Source organism: Erinaceus europaeus, chromosome 15, assembly GCF_950295315.1.
Source record: "Erinaceus europaeus chromosome 15, mEriEur2.1, whole genome shotgun sequence".
Classification (NCBI taxonomy): domain Eukaryota; kingdom Metazoa; phylum Chordata; class Mammalia; order Eulipotyphla; family Erinaceidae; genus Erinaceus; species Erinaceus europaeus.
The window spans coordinates 5,476,214-5,493,535 of record NC_080176.1 but is presented as its reverse complement, the minus strand read 5'-3'; the positions used below and the strand labels follow the sequence as shown (position 1 = coordinate 5,493,535).

Here is a 17,322-nt window from a genome sequence, read left to right as displayed (position 1 = left end):
CTCTTCAGGCTGAGGCAGCCCAGTGGTGGGCTTGCTCCTGCACAGGCTCTAGGCTGAGCCCCGTCTGGGAAAGGGCACGTCAGGGAGGACGCTGGCCCACCACCCAGCACAGGAGCCCCTGGGCCCTCGGGGTCTGGTCTGAGACTGCGCTGAACAGTACAGGACTGACACCTGCTCAGAGGGACACCTCACCTGCTCTGCCCCGTCACACACCCTCCGTCTGACTGACAAGTGGTGGAGGCCGGCTGACTTTTCTCTGGGGTCACCGGGCCTTGGCCCAGCATCAGGCCTCTGGCAAACAGGCAACCCAGCATCCAGGAGGGACAACCCAAGGACTTTTATTCACAATTCTTGGGGGAAGGACACTTCAGAGGTGACAAGGCCAGGGTCCAGTGTGACCCCACCTGCCCAGACACACTTCTCAGGCCAGGTGTTGCCCCCCTCCCCCACCAGACTGACAGCCCTCAGGGGCAGCGGTGGCTCTGGACAGTGCTACAGGCAGGAGTCTACGCCGGCAAAACAGAGCTAAAAGTGCTTTCAGGCTGCAAGCGACCTTGTGGGACGTCCTTGTAGCACGTGGCCATGGGCCCACTCGGCAGGCGGCCCTCAGCCCTTCTTCTGCCGCAGCTTCTCCAGGTAGACCTGGAGCGCCTTCTGGATGGAGTCTCTGGAGAGGAAGCTCACGAAGTTCTGGATGTCAGCCTCACGCTGCGTCAGCAGCCGGTCGGCTGTGGCCTTCCGCATCATGCTCTTGGTGAGCTGGCGGGCGTGGTCTGGAGAGAGTGGGTTCCGGGTGAAGACCCAGGGCCCTGGACCTCACCCCCACCTCCCCGAGAGAGCCCTGGCAGAAACTCGGGCAGGAAATTCAGGGGTGCCAGTGAGGCGAGAAGAACATGAAAACGCCTCTCCCCCTTCACGGACACAGACGCCTCAGCATGCCTTCACCCTCTTTTCACACAGTTGAAGTTCAAGGCTCTGTCCCACGTCACAAGACAGCGTGCCACGATGCCATCACGGCCGCATGATGCTTCTCTGGTCTCGTCAGGGTCACGCGCCTGCCCCGTGCTAAGCGTGGTCTGTGTGTGTGTGTGAATGTGCTGTGCCCCGGCCCCCTTTTCATATTGAGGTAGACACACAGGCAGCATGGAGCTCCTTCCTCTGCTGCTGCGGTGTCTCCAATGTGGTGCAGGACTTGGAACGTGGCGGGCATGCAGGCGCCCTACCTGGTGAGCTAGCTCCCCAGCTCTACGTGTTTGTTTTTGTTATCACTGGGAACAAACTTATTAGTTTTTCTTAAATAGAGAAAAACAAGAGACAGTGTGAGAGAGAGAGTGAGAGAAAGACACGACAGCACTGACAATCCCCTCAGTGCAGCGGGGCCTGGACAGAACCTAGGTCTCTGCATAACTAAGCAGACACCCTCCCAAGTCAGCTCTTGTTGGCCCATGGCCTACTTTTTTTTAATAGTTGGAAAAAAATAAATCAAATGGTAGGTCCCCTCTGCGGGGCATGTGACTCTACCCGATTCTCCAGTCTCAGGACCCTGGCTTCCTAGAAGCCGGAGTTCAGTGCTCCATGGCCATGGGCAGACCGGGTAGCACTGGCCCTGCAGGGGCAGTCACCGCTCGTGGGCCGTCCCTCTGCTGGCCTGTGCAGCTGACACTGCGTCCAGGTGCTGAGCAGGCTGCCCCGCTCAGCTTGAGACCAGGGGATGGGCCAGGGGATGGGGCCTCTGGGCCGCACACACCAACGCTACTCGCACAGACACACGGGTGCTTCCAGAAGGCTGCATGGTGGGTTACAAGCTGGTTCCCAAAGAGGTGTGCAAGACCACTCCACCCCAACCCAACCCTAGAATAAGGCCTGTGGCCTTCTTTGGAAAAAGCCAAGATGAATTTGACACTGCCCTAGCCTGAGAGTGGCCTTTGCTGCAGTGACCGACATCCTTGTAAGAGAAGAAGTGGGGGGAGTTGGGCGGTAGCACAGCAAGTTAAGTGCACGTGGTGCAAAGCGCAAGGACTGGCATAAAGATCCCGGTTCGAGCCCCTGGCTCCCCACCTGCAGGGGAGTCTCTTCACAGGCGGTGAAGCAGGTCTGCAGGTGTCTGTCTTTCTCTCCCCCCTCTGTCTTCCCCTTCTCCCTCCATTTCTCTCTGTCCTATCCAACAATGACAACAATAAAACAACAAGGGCAACAAAAGGGAATAAATAAATAAATAAAATCTTTAGAAAAAAAAAAAAAGAAGTGGGGGAGGCTTGACACACAGGTGGTGGCAGAGGGTGGAGGGACGTGGCCATAAGTCAAGGGGTGTTGGGAGCCCCAAAGCTGGGAGACACAGGAAGGATTCTCCCCAGAGGGTCTGGGGTGGTGCAGCCCTTTAGAACTTGTGGCTCCGGCTGTGAGTGAACTCATCTGTTTGAAGATAGCCACCAGTTACAGGGCACCTAGCCAGGTCGCCACTACAGATGGTGGAGAGGACAGATCTGCCTGGGGTCCCCGAGGGGAGGGAGCTCGCGGCCACTCGGCCCCTCACCTGGGATGGCCAGCCACTGGGTCATGGCTGAGAGCGCAGCGCCCTGCACCTGGCCCTCGGGCACCACCTGGTCCACCACGCCCACCTGCAGGGCCTCGGCCGGCCGGAAGAGCAGCCCCAGCTGCAGGGCACGCTCGGTGGCCCTGTGCCCGATGGTGTTTATCATTGTGTCTTTGAACCTGAAATGGAGATGCCCGTTCACTAGGGGGCGGGAGACACAGGCCCGGGGGTCAGCGAGTGTGGGTGCAGCCCCGGCCTTACCAGAAGGGGGCGACGATGCCCAGCAGGGTCTCATTGAGCCCGATGATGAACTTGGGGTTGTCAGCCAGAACCCGGTAGTCGCAGCTGAGGGCTAAAAGGCAGCCCCCGGCTGGGCTGGCGCCCTGTGGGACAGAGACATCAGGTCTGGGGCGCCCTGAGGGGCTGCCACAGAGCTGCAAGGAACAGTCTGCGGGTGCCCTCAATGTCCCACACCAAGCGGGTCTGGGCTGCATAGTATAGGCAGAGGGGCCGGGGCAGGGAGGGCTGGGCCCCAGGACTCGGGGGTGGCCAGGCTGCCCTCATGTCCCCAGGGACAGTGTCCAGCTGCAGAGGCCGCACGCGGGCCTGAGCTGCCTTGGCTCTGTGCTCGCAGTGGCTGTGTTCGTGCACTGGAGGGGTGCCCACCCCAGGGCCTGGGACGCTCACGTTGATGGCGGCGATCACCACCAGGTGGGTTTGGTAGAGCCGCAGCCACAGCTCCTGCAGGGCCTTCCAGTACTCGGCGTAATGTGCGGGGTTCCGGCCGCACATCTCTGTCAGATCTAGGCCGGCAGAGAAGATGCCCGGGAGGTCCTAAGGGAGTGTGAGCAGGGTGTGAGGCCGCCTCCCCTGAGGCACCCAGTTGCCTCTTCCTGCTCAGCTCCAACTAGGGAACGGGCGGTGGCATCAAGTGCTTCTCAGGGTGCAAACACGCCTGCTCTGCCCCCAGGGTCTAAGCACACCTGCTGTGTCACCAGCCTCTCCCCCCCCAGCCTTGCCCACAGCACTGGCTCAACGGGGGGACCCTCGGAGGGTGGAGCCTGTCGGGACCCTTCTCTGCTGGAGGTGGGGCAGGAGGTCTCACTGAGGTCAGGATGATGCCCCGGAAGGTCTTCTCGTTCTCCAGCTTCTCCAGGCTGATGACCAACTCAGTGAGCAGGTCCAGGCTGAGGCTGTTCACCGGGGGGTTCCACAGCTTCATCACCGCCACCCCTGGGGAAGACAGAGGGGGAGGGGAAGATAAGACACCTGCAGACCTGCTTCACCGCCTGTGAAGTGACTCCCCTGCAGGTGGGGAGCGGGGGCTCAAACTGGGATCCTTATGCCAGTCCTTGTGCTTGGCGCCAGCCACCTGCGCTTAACCCGCTGCACTACCGCCCAGCTCCCCAGAGGCCATTTTTGTTTGGACAGAGGCACACCATCATCTTGGCACAGAGAGGGAGACACTGTTCAGTACATGCCCCCCACCCCCCGCCAAGTGTGACCTTATTTGGAAGCAGTTCTTACAGCTGTGCCACAGAGGTGACTAGTGAGTGTGGGTGGGTCTGAAGCCAGTCTGACCAGTGTCTTCGGGGCTGGACAGACGGCTCACCAGGGAGGACACAGTATCTCTTCCTCTCTATTTAAATCGATCAAGCTGGCCAGGGAACGAGAGACCCCAAAGCACCCGAGATGTCTGTGGCAAAGGGGTGGCTGGCAGGATTAGTTCAGCTCACTCCTTCACTTCTCAATGTCTCTCTACCCTTTCAAAATAAAGAATAAATAAAAGTGGTCTGGGAGGTGGTGCAGTGGATAAAGCATTGGGCTTATAAGCATGAGGTCCTGAGTCCAATCACCGGCAGTACATGTGCCAGAGTGATGCTCTGGTTCTCTCTACCTCTCCTCCTACCTCTTTAGTAAATTAATAAAACATTAAGAAACAGGGGTCAGGCAGTAGCACAGCGGGTTGGGCGTTGGCGGCGCAAGGCGAAAGACGAGCATAGGGATCCCTGTTCAAGCCCCCGGCTCCCCACCTGCAGGGGAGTCGCTTCACAGGCGGTGAAGCAGGTCTGCAGGTGTCTGTCTTTCTCTCCCCTTCTGTCTTCCCCTCCTCTCTCCATTTCTCTGTCCTATCCAACAATAACGACATCAATAGCAAGGATAATAATAACCACAACAATGATAAAAACAACCAGGGTAACAAAGGGGGGGAAATGGCCTCCAGGAGCAGTGGATTTGTGGTGCAGGCACCAAGCCCCAGCAATAACCCTGGAGGCAAAAAAAAAAAAGCAGGGGTATATAGCATAATGGTTATGCAAAGAGACGCTCATGCCTGAGGCTCCAAAGTCCTAGGTTCAATCCCCCACATCACCATAAGCCAGAGCTGAGCAGTGCTCTGGTGTTATTAAAAAAAAAAAATCAGGGCTGTGTTCTTTTTTTAAATTATTATTATTATTTTATTTTATTTTTTAAATTATTTCTCTATTGGGGAATTAATGTTTTACATTCCACAGTAAGTACAGTAGTTTGCACATGCAGAACATCCCCAGTTTCCCGTGTAACAACACACCCCCACCAGGTCCTCTGAATCCTCCTTTTTCCTCTTTCTCCCTCTCCCTCCGTCACAATGAGTCAGCGTCAGTCTTGCCCCTGGCCTGTCCTATCAACTTCCATTTTGCACTTGACCAAGCTCATTCCTCCTCCTGAAGTCCTCTGCCCTCCGGGGAGCAGGAAATGTGCTGAGTTTTGGGAGCCAACTCCAACCACCAGGTGGCGTGTGCGGGTCTCCAGGGGAGGGCGCCCTGCTTGTCTCACACTTGCTGTGGGACAGAGGATGACAATATGGGGGCCAGGTGTCCCCACAGCCTCCGAGGTCCTCACACTTGTTCTGGCGGCAGCAGCTGGGAAGGAGGGTCAGGGCCTGCCCCGGCGACACTGCAGCTGGGTGACCCTGAGGCTCCAGTCACCCCCGCTCCCTGGGCGATGCCCCCCACCCTCACCCCCACCCCCACCCAGCAGCCAGGATGATGGCAAGGGCAGAGGGATTCCACCCCGGTTTTGGTTTTCGGTTTTCTAGTACTGGAACCCAAGACTTGCGGGTGAAAGGGCTCCTGGAGACCTTTGATTTGCTAGGAGAGTAAATGTTTAACGGTGTGTCACCTACGAACTGATCAGAAGTCCTGTGGCTGGGGAGGCAGCTCGGCAGGGCAGAGATAAGTCATGCTTGCAGCTATGAGACCCCGGGTTCCCTGTGGGACACTGAAGGTGACCGTGACCGACTAGTACTCTGGGTTTCTTTTCCCCTTCTGTTTTCTACCAGAGCGCTGCTCAGCTCTGGCTTGTGGTGGTGTGGGGAACTGAATCTGGGACTTTGGAGCCTCAGGCATGAGCCTCTTAGCCTAACCATTATGCTGTCTACCCTCCACACCTGACTAGTACTCTGGTCTCTCTCACACACAATAAATAACTGAGGGCCAGGGAGATAGCCCAATAGTCATGCACAGGACCTGCACAGAAGAGATTTCTGGCACCATGCATATAGCCAGAGTTGAGTGGTGCTCTGGTTAAAAAAATTAACTAGAGGGCTGGGGGGGGGTAGCGCAAAGCGCAAGGACCTGTGTTAGGATCCCGGTTCAAGCCCCCGGCTCCCCACCTGCAGGGGAGTCGCTTCACAGGCGGTGAAGCAGGTCTGCAGGTGTCTGTCTTTCTCTCCCCCTCTCTGTCTTCCCCTCCTCTCTCCATTTCTCTCTGTCCTATCCAACAACGACAACAACAATAACACGGGCAAAAAGGGCAACAAAAATGGGAAAAAATGGCCTCCAGGAGCAGTGGATTTGTAGTGCAAGCACCAAGTCCCAACGACAATCCTGGAGGGAAAAACAAAAACACAACCTAATAAAAAAGGGAAGTAGTACTGATAGAGGACTGGACTCAAGCATGAGGTCCCAAGTTCAATCCCCAGCAGCACAGGTACTAGAGTGACGTCTGGTTCTTTCTCACTGAAAGCTTCACAAGGGGTGAAATAGTGATGCAGGTGTCTGTTTTTCTCTCTCCTTCTCTATCTCTCCCTTCCCTCTTGATTTCTCTGTCTTTACCCAACAAAGTAATTTAAAAAGGGTCATGCTGAGTGGACACTCACCTGACAGAGGACCTCTGCGGACATTCGCCACTCCCAGGCTCAAGCACCAACCCCACGGGCGGTGCTGTCTCCCACTCTCTTTACTGTCCCTCTATCTAAATGAATGAAGTGGCCTGCAGCAGTGCACCTGTGCATGGAAGAGGTCCCAATTCCATTAAAGGGGGGGGGGGCGGGGGTGTCAGGGAGATATCTGTGTCACAGCACAGGACTTGCATAAAATATCTGAGTCCCCAGGTTCAGTCCCTGGCACTGCATAGAATGGAACTGAGCTCTGGTCTTTCTCTTTCTAATTTAATTTAATTAATTAATTTTTCACCAGAGCACTGTTCCGCTCTGGCTTAAGGTGGTATAAGGTGGTCCCGGGGATGGAGCCAGGGACTCTGGAGCCTCATAACAGTTATGTAAACAGACTCTCCTGTCTGAGGCTACAAGGCCCCAGGTGCAATCCCCAGCACCACAGCTGAGCAGTGCTCAGCAAAATAAAAACAAACAAAACTCCAGAGGCCAGCTCTCCAAACTTGTTTTTGAGGGGCCTTTCTGAGGAGCAGTCTAGATCTCCACAGAGCCTGGTGGGGCCGAGTCAGAGACACTGGGGCAAAGGGAAAGAGGCCAGAGGTGACACATGGGGACCTGGCCAGAGTTGGAGGTCACCCAGGAACACGCGGGCAGAGGATGCCTCCAGCTCCTTGGGAGGACGCCATGCACAGCCGGGACACAGCCTGGGGGAGCACTGCCCACAGGCCTCTCCTTCCACCCCAAGCAACTCCCCACCACGGGTCAGGAGGGCTCAGCGGGGAAGGGCAGACAGCTCCTGAAACAGTGTTACCTCACCCCTGTATTTCTCCATTATGTAACAGGGCCGTTATCTGTGCAGTGGCTTGGCTGTATAACAGGTCCTCAGTATTTTCATTTTGTTATTATCATTATTTTGGACAGAGACGGAGAGAAACTGAGAGGGGAGGGGGGGACAGAGAGAGACACTTGCAACCCTACCTCACCCCTTGTGAAGCTTCCTCCCTGCAGGTGGGGACCAGGGGCTTGAACCCCGGTCCTTAGCACTGTGCTCAACCAGGTGCGCCACAGCCTGGCACCCCATTATTATTGTTTGTTATTATCATTATTATTATTACCCGAGCACTGCTCAGCTCTGGCTTATAGAGGTTTGGGGGATTGAACCTGGGACATCGGCGCCTCAGCAAGAGGGTCTCTTTGCATGACCACTATGCTCTCTACCCCCCGACCGCTGCTCAGTATTTTCAATGACTGTCGTCATTCGAAACTGGTCTGTGGCCAGGCCTGCCCTGACACTCGGGCCACTTCCAGCTCGCAGGGGGCGCGGGCCTCACGCCGGGCCTTGGCAGCGGCACGGAATGTGTCGGGCGGGGCCGCAGTCAGACGTGGGCAGCGGGGCGGCGGGGCCTGAACCCGCAGCCCCCGCAGCCCCCGCAGCCGGGGCCAGACCCCTCCGCTCCCGCCGCTGGGCCCGGAGGCAGCTGGAGCAGCGCAAGGGCTTCCAGAGCGCGTCCCCCAAATCTGGAAACTTTTCTCTCGGCGCCAAGGGGAGTGGGCGCCCGTCCCAGCCCCGCGGCCCCCGGCCCCCGCGCCGGCTCACCTGTGGCCGCGTCCGGCTCCACCAGCACCCGCTGGCTCCCGAAGCTCCGCGCGCCGTCCCCGCCGCCGCCGGCTGCCCGCTCCCAGCGCCCGAGGGCTGCATCCCGCAGGCGGGCCCCTAAGGACGGAACACGAGCCGTTACCCGCGGCCGCGGGCCCGCCGCCCTGCCCCGCCCCGCCCCGCCCCGCCCGCGCCACCCCGCCCCGCCCGCGCCACCCCGCGCCCGCCACGGACACGCACCTGCTCGGAGCAGCGAGCGCGCCGGGACGCGCAGCCCAGCCAGCAGCGCCATCTTGACTGGACCTGCCCGCGGGATGGCGGGACGTCCCAATCTACGGCCCGGAGACCACGCCCACCGCGACGCCGCCCAATCACAGCCCAGCCCCGCCCCCTCCAGCAGGGACATTCTGGGCCCCGCGCAATTCCTTCCACCGCCGTGTGTTGGGTGCCGGCGGACTCGGTGGCAAGCTGCGGCCCCAGGCCATGGGCGCTGCCTCCTGCCTTTTGGGGACAAGGACGTAGCCGAAGCTGGTGGTGAACCCCCGCCGCCCTCCACCTCCAGTGTGGCCAGGCTGGCTGCGGTGCCGGCCCTTCAGGAAAAGGGAAGGAGCGTTGCATTTTGTTTGCTTCATCCTGCCTGCAGAAACCAAGGAAGGAAGCCTCACACATACATGTGGAGGCGGCGGCTGGGGGAGCAGGTGTCCAGCAGGGTTGCATTGGATCGACCTTCTCGGGTCCTTCACGGGTGCATCCCGTGAGTACCCATTCATTGGGGAAACTGACGATCCTTCCTAGCCGACTGAATCAAAGCCAGCAACAAGCAGCTCCTGACAGCTTTCAACCTGACGCTGTTGACTGGCTACGGAAGAAGGGCAAACGCTAGAAGAATAAGAAGAGCCTGGTAAGGCTCTATTGGGTCGTCCAAAAAGTCATGATGTTTTTTCTATGTGAACCCAATAGAACACCTCAAGCCTCTTCTAGTTCTTCCTTGAAGAGCGACCCATGTAAACAATTTTTTTTTTTCAGGGGCCTAAGCAGCAAAGGAGACCGTTTCTGGTAAGGAACAAGGGAGCCGAGAGTGTTTGTGGGCATGTCGGCCCACTGTGGCTTGATGCTTTCTGGAAGCAAAGATTCTGGAGATGTCGCTTTGGGAACATCAAATTCAACTCAGACAACTTTTTTGGCAGTGGGCAATGGTGGCAAGGGAATACAGGCTTATTAGAAAAGGTACCCATGAAAAGTGGGAGTGTGGGCTTCATGTGGAGAAATAAGGAAGTCTGACTCCATACTCTACACAGGGTTAAGGCAAAGGAGATGAGAGAAGACGGGGAAAGTTAAGACACCTGCAGACCTGCTTGCGAAGCAGCCCCCATGCAGGTGGAGCCGGGGGCTAGAACTAGGCAGTTTTTTAAAATTTTTTTCTTTATTTACTGGAGACAGAAATCAAGAGGGAAGGGGGAGGGAGTCGGGTGGTAGCACAGCAGGTGGCTCGAAGCTCAAGGATTAAGGTTAAGTGCAAGTTCCAGCCCTGGCTCTCCACCTGCAGGTGAGGACTGGGGGCTCCTTGTGCATTGTAACATGTGCGCTCACCCAGGTGTACCACCACCCAGCCCCACTGGGTAGACTTTTTAATGCCAACTGGAGGAGGCATATTTGAATTCAATTATTTAATCAACACAACCCTTCCACACTACACAACAGAGCATTTAATCTAAACTGCGGTGAAATTACAAAACTCAAGGGGAATTTTATAGTACTGACTGTACAAGAAAGGCCAAAAATAAAAAAGCAATGTACACAACATCAAGTTTCACCTTCAAGACCACACGAGTAACAGCACAGGACCTGCAGAGCCGCACCAGTCTCAGAGATCAGCAGTGTGGGTGTGCGTGTGGGCACATGGAAAAACAACCATCTATGGAACTAACGTGGGATGACAGTCCCCCTGGTGTCCGACCCTAGAGGTCAGAGGGAGGCGGGGCCAGGCCCAGCGGCCCGGCCATGCCAGCTCTGCCACCCAGCTGGGAACAGGAGCTTTCCTAGCCAGGAAACTGGAGGGGATTCTTTAGGGACAAACCCAAACCAATCTTCTGTGGCCAGAACTTGGGCCTCCGGAGAAAATACCCCAACTGCTGCTTTCCTTTGAAGCCTGCCCCTAGAGGGATCGTCCTTCGGCTAGAAAAGTGATCAAACTGAGCGGATGGGACATTAAATTACAGGGGCAGAACTTTGTGGCCCTGCTTATCGGGATGAATTGGAGCTGGAGCGGCTCCGGTGGCGACGGCGGCCCGGTGAGCGGGAGCGGCGGCGGACGGGAGACCTGCGCCGTGGGGAGCGAGATCTGTGGGAAGAGGAAGACCATGCCAGACGGTCAACATCTGCAAGACGCCCCAGACACAAACACCTCAAAATTGCAGGAGCTCAGCCAGCTTCTTTCAACTGCCTCCCGAGAAACACTGACTCTGGATGAATGGCGCCGAGCCAGACAGGAAGCCTGGTGCTTAATGTGCGGCAACTGCTCCACACCTGGAAGCCGTCACCCTGGCAGTGCCGCCCCCGCCACCCCCCACCCCGTGTCAACTGTTACCAGGTAGGGCTGAGCAAGCCTTAAAGTCACTGCCGTCACTCTTATAAACTGGACACGTCATTATTTTCTCGGACACCACGAAGGACTCACCGTCTCCTCATCCGTGGGGGAGACCTGCGCCACATGGGAGGTGGTGGCAACATTCTCCTGGGAGGGCTGAATCGCCTGGGGGGAGGCCGAGGCCAGGGGGCCAGCACAGCGGTGGCAGTGATCTCCTGACCATCGATTTGTCCTGTGAGAAAGGGAACGAGTCACACATCACACAAAGCACCCCAAAGCACTAGTTACAGGAAGGGGCGGGCCTAGGAGTGGGGAGGCCCAGAGAAGCTCCTGCATTGCACCGATGGGGGAAAGTCCAAGAGCTCAAGGTAGGCAGGGCTCAGCACCAGGCTGCGGGGTGAACTCTGACTTCTTGAGAAACACAGCCCTGGCGGTGCAGGAACAAAATGCAGACAGACCAGGGAAGGCTGGGGGCTGGGGAGGTGACGGCAGCACACAGCCAGTCCCAGAAACCGGCGAGAATGACTCGCCTACAACAGAGGGGCAGCTAGGGAGAGTGAGCACTGGTAGCTCACTGGAGGCACAGACCCAAGAACCCCAGCACATCGACTGCTTGGGACAAGGACACCACGTGCGCCAAAGGGCAGCCGGCTTGCTCATCTTCTGCTCCCACCTTCGAGGCAGTGGGTGTGGAGGGGCTGACTCGGACTCGCGGACTCGTGCTCAGAGCACTCACCCGCCCGTCTAGCACTGATGTCGCTCAGCTCTGGCTCCCGGGGGTTGGTGCAGAAGGACTGAAAAGTCTTGCCACCAAGCTGTCTCCCATCAACCTCGCACGTTTAAAAAAAATTTTTTTATTTATACTTATTCCCTTTTGTTGCCCTTGTTTTATTATTGTTATTGTTGTTACTGATGTTGTTGTTGGATAGGACAAAGAAATGGAGAGCAGAGGGAGAGACAGAGAAAGGGAGAGAAAGATATAGACACTTGCAGACCTGCTTCACCGATTACGAAGCGACTCCCCTGCAGGTAGAGACCCAGGGCCTTGAACCAGGATCCTTACGCTTTGCACCACGTGCACTTAACCCGCTGCACTACCGCCTGACTCCCAGCACAGCAATTCTAATGGTGCTGAAGTTATTAGTAGGACAGAAAATGACTCTCAGAAGAAAACATTCGAGAGTAAAGGGTTCATCGCGTTCATAACACGATCTACGAGAAGAGCTTCATTTTACCCCAAAGCTCCTTAACAGAAGATTTCTTAGAACGCTAAATTTATTTGCTAAATTCCTTTTGAAGAATGACATTCCACAAAACATGCTTTTTGCAAGCGCACACCCAGAGTAAGGGGGGGAACTCTGTGGCCCACGGTGAATGCAGGCAGCCAGAGTGGAAACCAGCTCCAAGGCTCGCCCACTCCCTGAAAGCGGATAGGTGGTCTTGGAGCAAAGAGGCAGTGTGTGTGTGTGTGTGGGGGGGGGGGCAGGGTACCCACCTCCATCCATGTGCTTCAGCGCCTTCTCAGCTTCATCTGGATTCTCAAACTCCACATATGCATAGCCCTTTGACAGGTGGGGGTGCATCCTCTCCACAGGCATGTCAATCATTTTAATTTTCCCGTAAGTGGAGAAAATCTCCATGATGTGGTCCTAGGGAGGAAAAAGGGTCACAAAGGCCACCTCCCCACGACCGCGGTCCTGTATCACACTCCACTACGTGGAGCTACTTGCACCCCGGCTCTCTGGAAGACTGCCTTCCAGGGTCACCTTTGGCAGGAGACACACCCACCGCGCCCGCCGGCCTCACCTTGGTCACATTCCTGGTGAGCCTTCCGATGTGAACCTTGGTGGGCTTAGGCGAAGGGCTCCGCCTTTTCCTCTCCTTTTCGTCTCTCTTGGGTGGCTTGGATCTGATTAAATAACCCAAGCGCCAGAAACGGGTCAACTTCTGCTAAATCGGCTTTAGCAGGGCTGTTAATCGGGACCCCCCTGCCCCCACCCCCGACAACCACACCAGGGTGGGGGAGCGGCCCAGCTGCTCACTTGGAACGGGAGCGCCGCCTGTTGTCGTGTCTGCGCCGAGAGGGGCTGGGCGAGCCGGAGGAGCTGCTGGAGCTGGAGCTGCGGGACGTGCTGGAGCTGCCCGAGCGGCTGGACGCGGACGAGGAGCTGGAGCCGCTGCTAGAGCCCGTGCTGGTGCTGGAGCCTGAGCTGGAGGTAGAGCTGGAGCGTGACCTAGGGGGAGTGGGGGTTCAGAGCAGCACCGCCCCACACCCAGCTCGGGCAGGCTCCAGCTCCCTCACCCTGAGCCCAGGCCCCTGTGCTCAGCTTGTGACTGTGGAGTGGCTGCCTCTCCTTCCAAGAATGACCCCTTATGGGGAGACAAGCGAGCCCACACACCAGCACCCCCACCGCCACCCCGAGGAAGGGGAATGTGCCCACCTGGTGCTGCTGCTGCCACTGGACGCGCTGCGCCGCTTGCGGGCCTTGTCCCTGCCTCGGTCCTTCTCGCTCGACTCCTTGGCAGCCCCCTTATCCTTGGAGCGGTCCTTGGACTTCTCATCGGAGCGGTCCTTGCGCTTGGTAGGAGAAGGTGCCCTGGACAGTGACGCAGGGTGTGAGCTGGCACAGGCCCCGGCAAGCCCTGAGACAGCACAACCCGCACATGGGATCCAAGGGCTACAGATCCCTGCTTGGCACAGAACTGTCATCTGCAGGGGCAGGACACCTCCAAGCTCCCCTTTCTGAGGTCCCTAGCAGCAAGCACCCCCAAAGTAGCACTAGAAAAACAGAATCTAACAGAAGGATTACCTAGTGCTGGACTTTTTATTATTTTCTTTGACTCCTAGCAAGCTCTTCTTTTTCACTCCTGATAAATCCATTCTCCCTGCTGAGGTGTTCAGAGCAGCAATGGTGCCTCACTTATCTGAACTCTCACTTCTACCTTGGGTCTGAGAAAGGATCCCTAATCGATTGCAATTTACGCCAAAGTGCAGCCTGATAACAAGATAAAAGGATTCAGGGTGAGCGCAGAGGCAAGGCAACACAGCTACTTTGCAGTCACAAGCTGAGCACAGGAGGAGACAGCAAGAATGCAGAAAGCCAGAGCACCACAAAACCAGTAACACGGGCCTGGGCCTGGGCCTGGCCTCTCTGCAGGGAGAAGCCCTCAGACCCCTAGGAGTCACCCCAGACGTCAAGCGGTGGTGTGCCCTGCGTTACTTTTTAGCTGGGACAGAAACCATTTCCACTTGCAAATTTGACAACGAGTCTTTATTGTCCCTCGGAAATACTGCAAAACACCACGCCCCAGGTTCAATCCCCAGCACAGCCATAAGCTAGAGCTGAGCAGTGCTCTGGTTCAAAAACAAAACCACAGAAACAGAGCAACACAGAAGCACCCAAGTGCCGCTTCAACTCATCTCACTGGTGGGACCTGGGCTCTTGCTTTCTTGCTGGTCACACGGTACAAAAACATCCTTAACTGTAAGCAGTATACCGGCACCGAGATGTTTATAAAAGCCTCAGTGCACTCAGGTAACCTGCCCCACGAGTGGCCCAGGTGGTCAAGTACTGGATCCTGAACCTGATCTCCAGCATCACACATGCCAGGCAGATGTTCTGTTCCCTTCTTCCATTAATAAGCAAATACTTAACTGACCCGAGGGAACATTTAAAAGGTGGTAAAGCAATGATAAATACTGAACTTCAGTGAGTATGGAAGTATGCGAGAATACTGTATATCAAAAACTTGCAACTTAACTTGAGACTCAAGAAAGATTAAGGCCACTGGTGGACAGATACACGATAAAGCAGATGTGGCAGAAATAAGACTTGCTGAGTGTGCTGGTGGTCGAGTAGGTTTTCACGGTATGGTCAATTTAAGGAACGAAGGATGGGGAGGAAAGGAGACCAGGAGCATGGCGCTGGGGACCCCAGGCAGCCAGGATGGCTTTTCCCGCCGGCCTCAACTCGGGTGGACAGGCAGCAAGCCAAGTGGGGCTGAATACACTTCCTGACTCACCCAGCTCTGGGCAACCAAACCAGAGCAGAAGGTAACAGCGCCCCCTCGGCCGCCCTATCCCAAGACCGCAAAGCCTCCAAAGGCAGCTGGTCTTGAAACTGGAAGGTACTAAAGAGCAGCAGGCAGCACAGGCTGAGCCTCGGGCCTCTGACAATCAGCCAGTACCGAGCACCTGGACTTGGTCGAGGCTGACGTGTGGCCCTGGCTAAGTCACTACCCACCCCGTAACCCCCAGCCTCACTCCCGCCAGCATCTTGCTATCACTGTCCCCACCTCAGCTCTTGCGGGTGTTAAGTCAACCCATGAATGGCACTTGGCGCCTCGTTAAGTGAGGCTCTGTAAGTAGCAGCTGCCGCTAGCAGAAAGGGCCTTTCTCCAGGTCGGGAGACCCTCCCCCACATCCCCACAAGCTCCGAGGGCTCAGCAGGACCTTCCAGGTGCCAAAAGGGTTCGAATGTGGCTACAAGCAGCCCCGAAACTTAACCACCAGCCCGGGGCCCACAGACAGCAGCCCTCAACCAGAGGCCCCGAGCGATCGGCCCGGCCCAGGCGGCCTCAAGGGCGGGTATGCTTAGCTCCACCTACTGGGCCCGCAGGCCTACAATGCAGATTCCCCAGGCCCCACCCCAGTCCCGTGGGCTTTTCACTCTGAAACAAGAGCCACCGGTGGTCCTCCCCCGAAACGCTCCGGAGTGGAGGCCGCGGTGGAAGGGCCCGCTGCGCCGGGCGAGGCGGGAGCACCGAGGCTGCGGGTCCGCGTCGGCACAGGCTCGGTCCCGGCTGCGGACCTCGGCGAGCCCCGTCCTCCGGGAAGGCACGTCCGGCGGCGGAGAGAGAGAGAAGGATTAGTGACATCTCGGGCGGCCCCGCGCCGCCGCACAACAAAGGGAGGTGGGGGCGCGGTGGCGCCGCGGGTCTGGGCCCGGACACGCCGGCGGGGCAGAGCCTGCCCGGGAGGCCCCACGGGGGTCCTGCACCCCCAGAGTGGGCCCCGCGCCGCCCCGCCCGCCCGCGACCCACGGCACTAGCGGGACGGCCCGGGGGCGGGGGCTCCGAGGCGGCGAGCTGGCCGAGCTCCGGCCTCGGCCCCTAGCGCGGGCGCCCTCCTTCCGCCGCCCCGACCACTTCCGGGCCGTGGCCTCGGCGCCTCCCCCGCCCGCCCCGGGTTCCGCTCCTTTCCCTCGGGCCCTGCGACGTGCCGCCAGGCCGCCGTCCCCAATGCGGGGCCGAGGCACGGGATAGCTCTATGCCGCCCCGCGCCGGAGCTGGCGGGTGGCCCCCGGGGTGCGGATGGGGCCGGATGCCCCTCAACTCACATCTTCTGACCGCGCGACCTCCTCCCGCTCTCCTCTGCCGCCGAGGCGGGCGCCTCTCTGACGTCAGCACTCGGGGGCGGGAAGGCGCCGCCAGTAGGCGCGCTACGATGACGCGAGCTACTCTGCCAATGGCGTGCCGGGGGAGGGGCTCAAGGGCCCAGGACGTGCATGACCTTCCTCTTCCGGGTCGTGAATGGCGTCCTCCAGCGTGGGAGCGGCTTCGCAGGCTTGGCTGGTGCTGTCAACGCTCACTGTTGGAGAGCGTCGACACCGCGGGTGGGCAGGTGGGGGACAGCGCGAAAGGGGAGCAGGGGCGGAAGGGGGGCGCCGCCTGCGGAAGATGTGGCCTGAGCCGGTGGCCTTGGAGGGTACCTGCCGAGACGCGCACCATGCAGACAGGGGGACCCCATCTAGGCAGCTGTAGAGGCCGAAGCTAGGTTGACGGTATCAGAGTCCAAGAGGATCAGGAGTGAACCGGGACCTGCGGGGGTTGTCTCCCTCTGGGTTGGAGGGGCTGGGACCTGCCACAGTGGCTTGGAGCCAGGAACTACTATGACTTGGGAGACAGGGAAGGACTGGCGTGGTGACTAGGCCTGAGTGAACGGATAGTTCTGATGCATTATGTTTGCATAACCATTATGCTATTTTCCCCCACTCTGACCAGTCTCAAGTCACAAATCAACGTGTATTTCCTGGCGCGGTGACTTCTCTTCCTTGTGAGTCCCCCAGGCCCATGTGTATAAACTTTGACACATTTCATATTAAACCTCAAAACGTGTTCTATTCAGACCCGTAAATTGAATCAAATTTGCTTCTAAACATTACTGATTTGTGCCAACTAGTGTGTCGCCAGCTATTGGACTTTGAAACTGGAGCACCTTGAGCTCCTGCCATTCTGAGGATCATCAGGGTGTGTTTGGAAGAACATGGACTCTCTGGGAGTCCTGGACGCCCCTCCCAGCCCCCAGTGTCAGGCCTTCAGAGCCATGGCCTTCAGTGACCAGGTCCTGGCTTGATGCAGTGGGGACTGGGGAGCCTTAAGTGTGGAGCTTTGCTTTGGGGGTTCCCTTGCTTCCCCCTCTTCCAGAGTTGAGGCTATCTGCTGTCCATGTT

The 17,322-nt window shown here is 57.8% G+C and overlaps 2 protein-coding genes across 2 annotated transcripts; both read right to left on the bottom strand.

The window, feature by feature from the left end:
- Positions 1–313: 313 nt before the first annotated feature.
- On the bottom strand, positions 314–8,670 carry ECI1 (enoyl-CoA delta isomerase 1). Its single transcript, XM_060172556.1, has 7 exons — positions 8,524–8,670; positions 8,284–8,400; positions 3,639–3,766; positions 3,221–3,367; positions 2,795–2,916; positions 2,534–2,712; positions 314–773 (listed from the first exon to the last, which is right to left on the bottom strand). Exons 1-7 carry the CDS (start codon positions 8,573–8,575, stop codon positions 607–609), a joined length of 912 nt encoding a protein of 303 aa, XP_060028539.1. The 5' UTR covers positions 8,576–8,670; the 3' UTR covers positions 314–606.
- A 1,025-nt stretch (positions 8,671–9,695) lies between these two features.
- RNPS1 (RNA binding protein with serine rich domain 1) lies at positions 9,696–16,307 on the bottom strand. The gene is made up of 8 exons (XM_016190416.2): positions 16,210–16,307; positions 13,681–13,866; positions 13,312–13,467; positions 12,913–13,104; positions 12,677–12,779; positions 12,366–12,519; positions 10,961–11,102; positions 9,696–10,624 (listed from the first exon to the last, which is right to left on the bottom strand). The coding sequence occupies exons 2-8, from the start codon at positions 13,749–13,751 to the stop codon at positions 10,525–10,527; spliced, it is 918 nt and encodes a 305-aa protein (XP_016045902.1). The 5' UTR covers positions 13,752–13,866; positions 16,210–16,307; the 3' UTR covers positions 9,696–10,524.
- Between the last annotated feature and the right edge of the window lie 1,015 nt (positions 16,308–17,322).

What these genes read in the sequence shown, in the direction of transcription:
- RNPS1 (XM_016190416.2), bottom strand. Translation starts at nt 13,751, where the DNA reads ATGGATTTATCAGGAGTGAAAAAGAAGAGCTTGCTAGGAGTCAAAGAA. An exon ending in AGTGGCAGCAGCAGCACCAG is followed by an intron (nt 13,105 to 13,311) that starts GTGGGCACATTC and finishes CACTCCCCCTAG; the next exon opens with GTCACGCTCCAGCTCTACCT. An exon ending in GCTGAAGCACATGGATGGAG is followed by an intron (nt 11,103 to 12,365) that starts GTGGGTACCCTG and finishes CCTTTCTCACAG; the next exon opens with GACAAATCGATGGTCAGGAG.
- ECI1 (XM_060172556.1), bottom strand. Translation starts at nt 8,575, where the DNA reads ATGGCGCTGCTGGCTGGGCTGCGCGTCCCGGCGCGCTCGCTGCTCCGA. An exon ending in GCGCTCGCTGCTCCGAGCAG is followed by an intron (nt 8,401 to 8,523) that starts GTGCGTGTCCGT and finishes TTCCGTCCTTAG; the next exon opens with GGGCCCGCCTGCGGGATGCA. An exon ending in CCAGTGGCTGGCCATCCCAG is followed by an intron (nt 774 to 2,533) that starts GTGAGGGGCCGA and finishes CACTCTCTCCAG; the next exon opens with ACCACGCCCGCCAGCTCACC.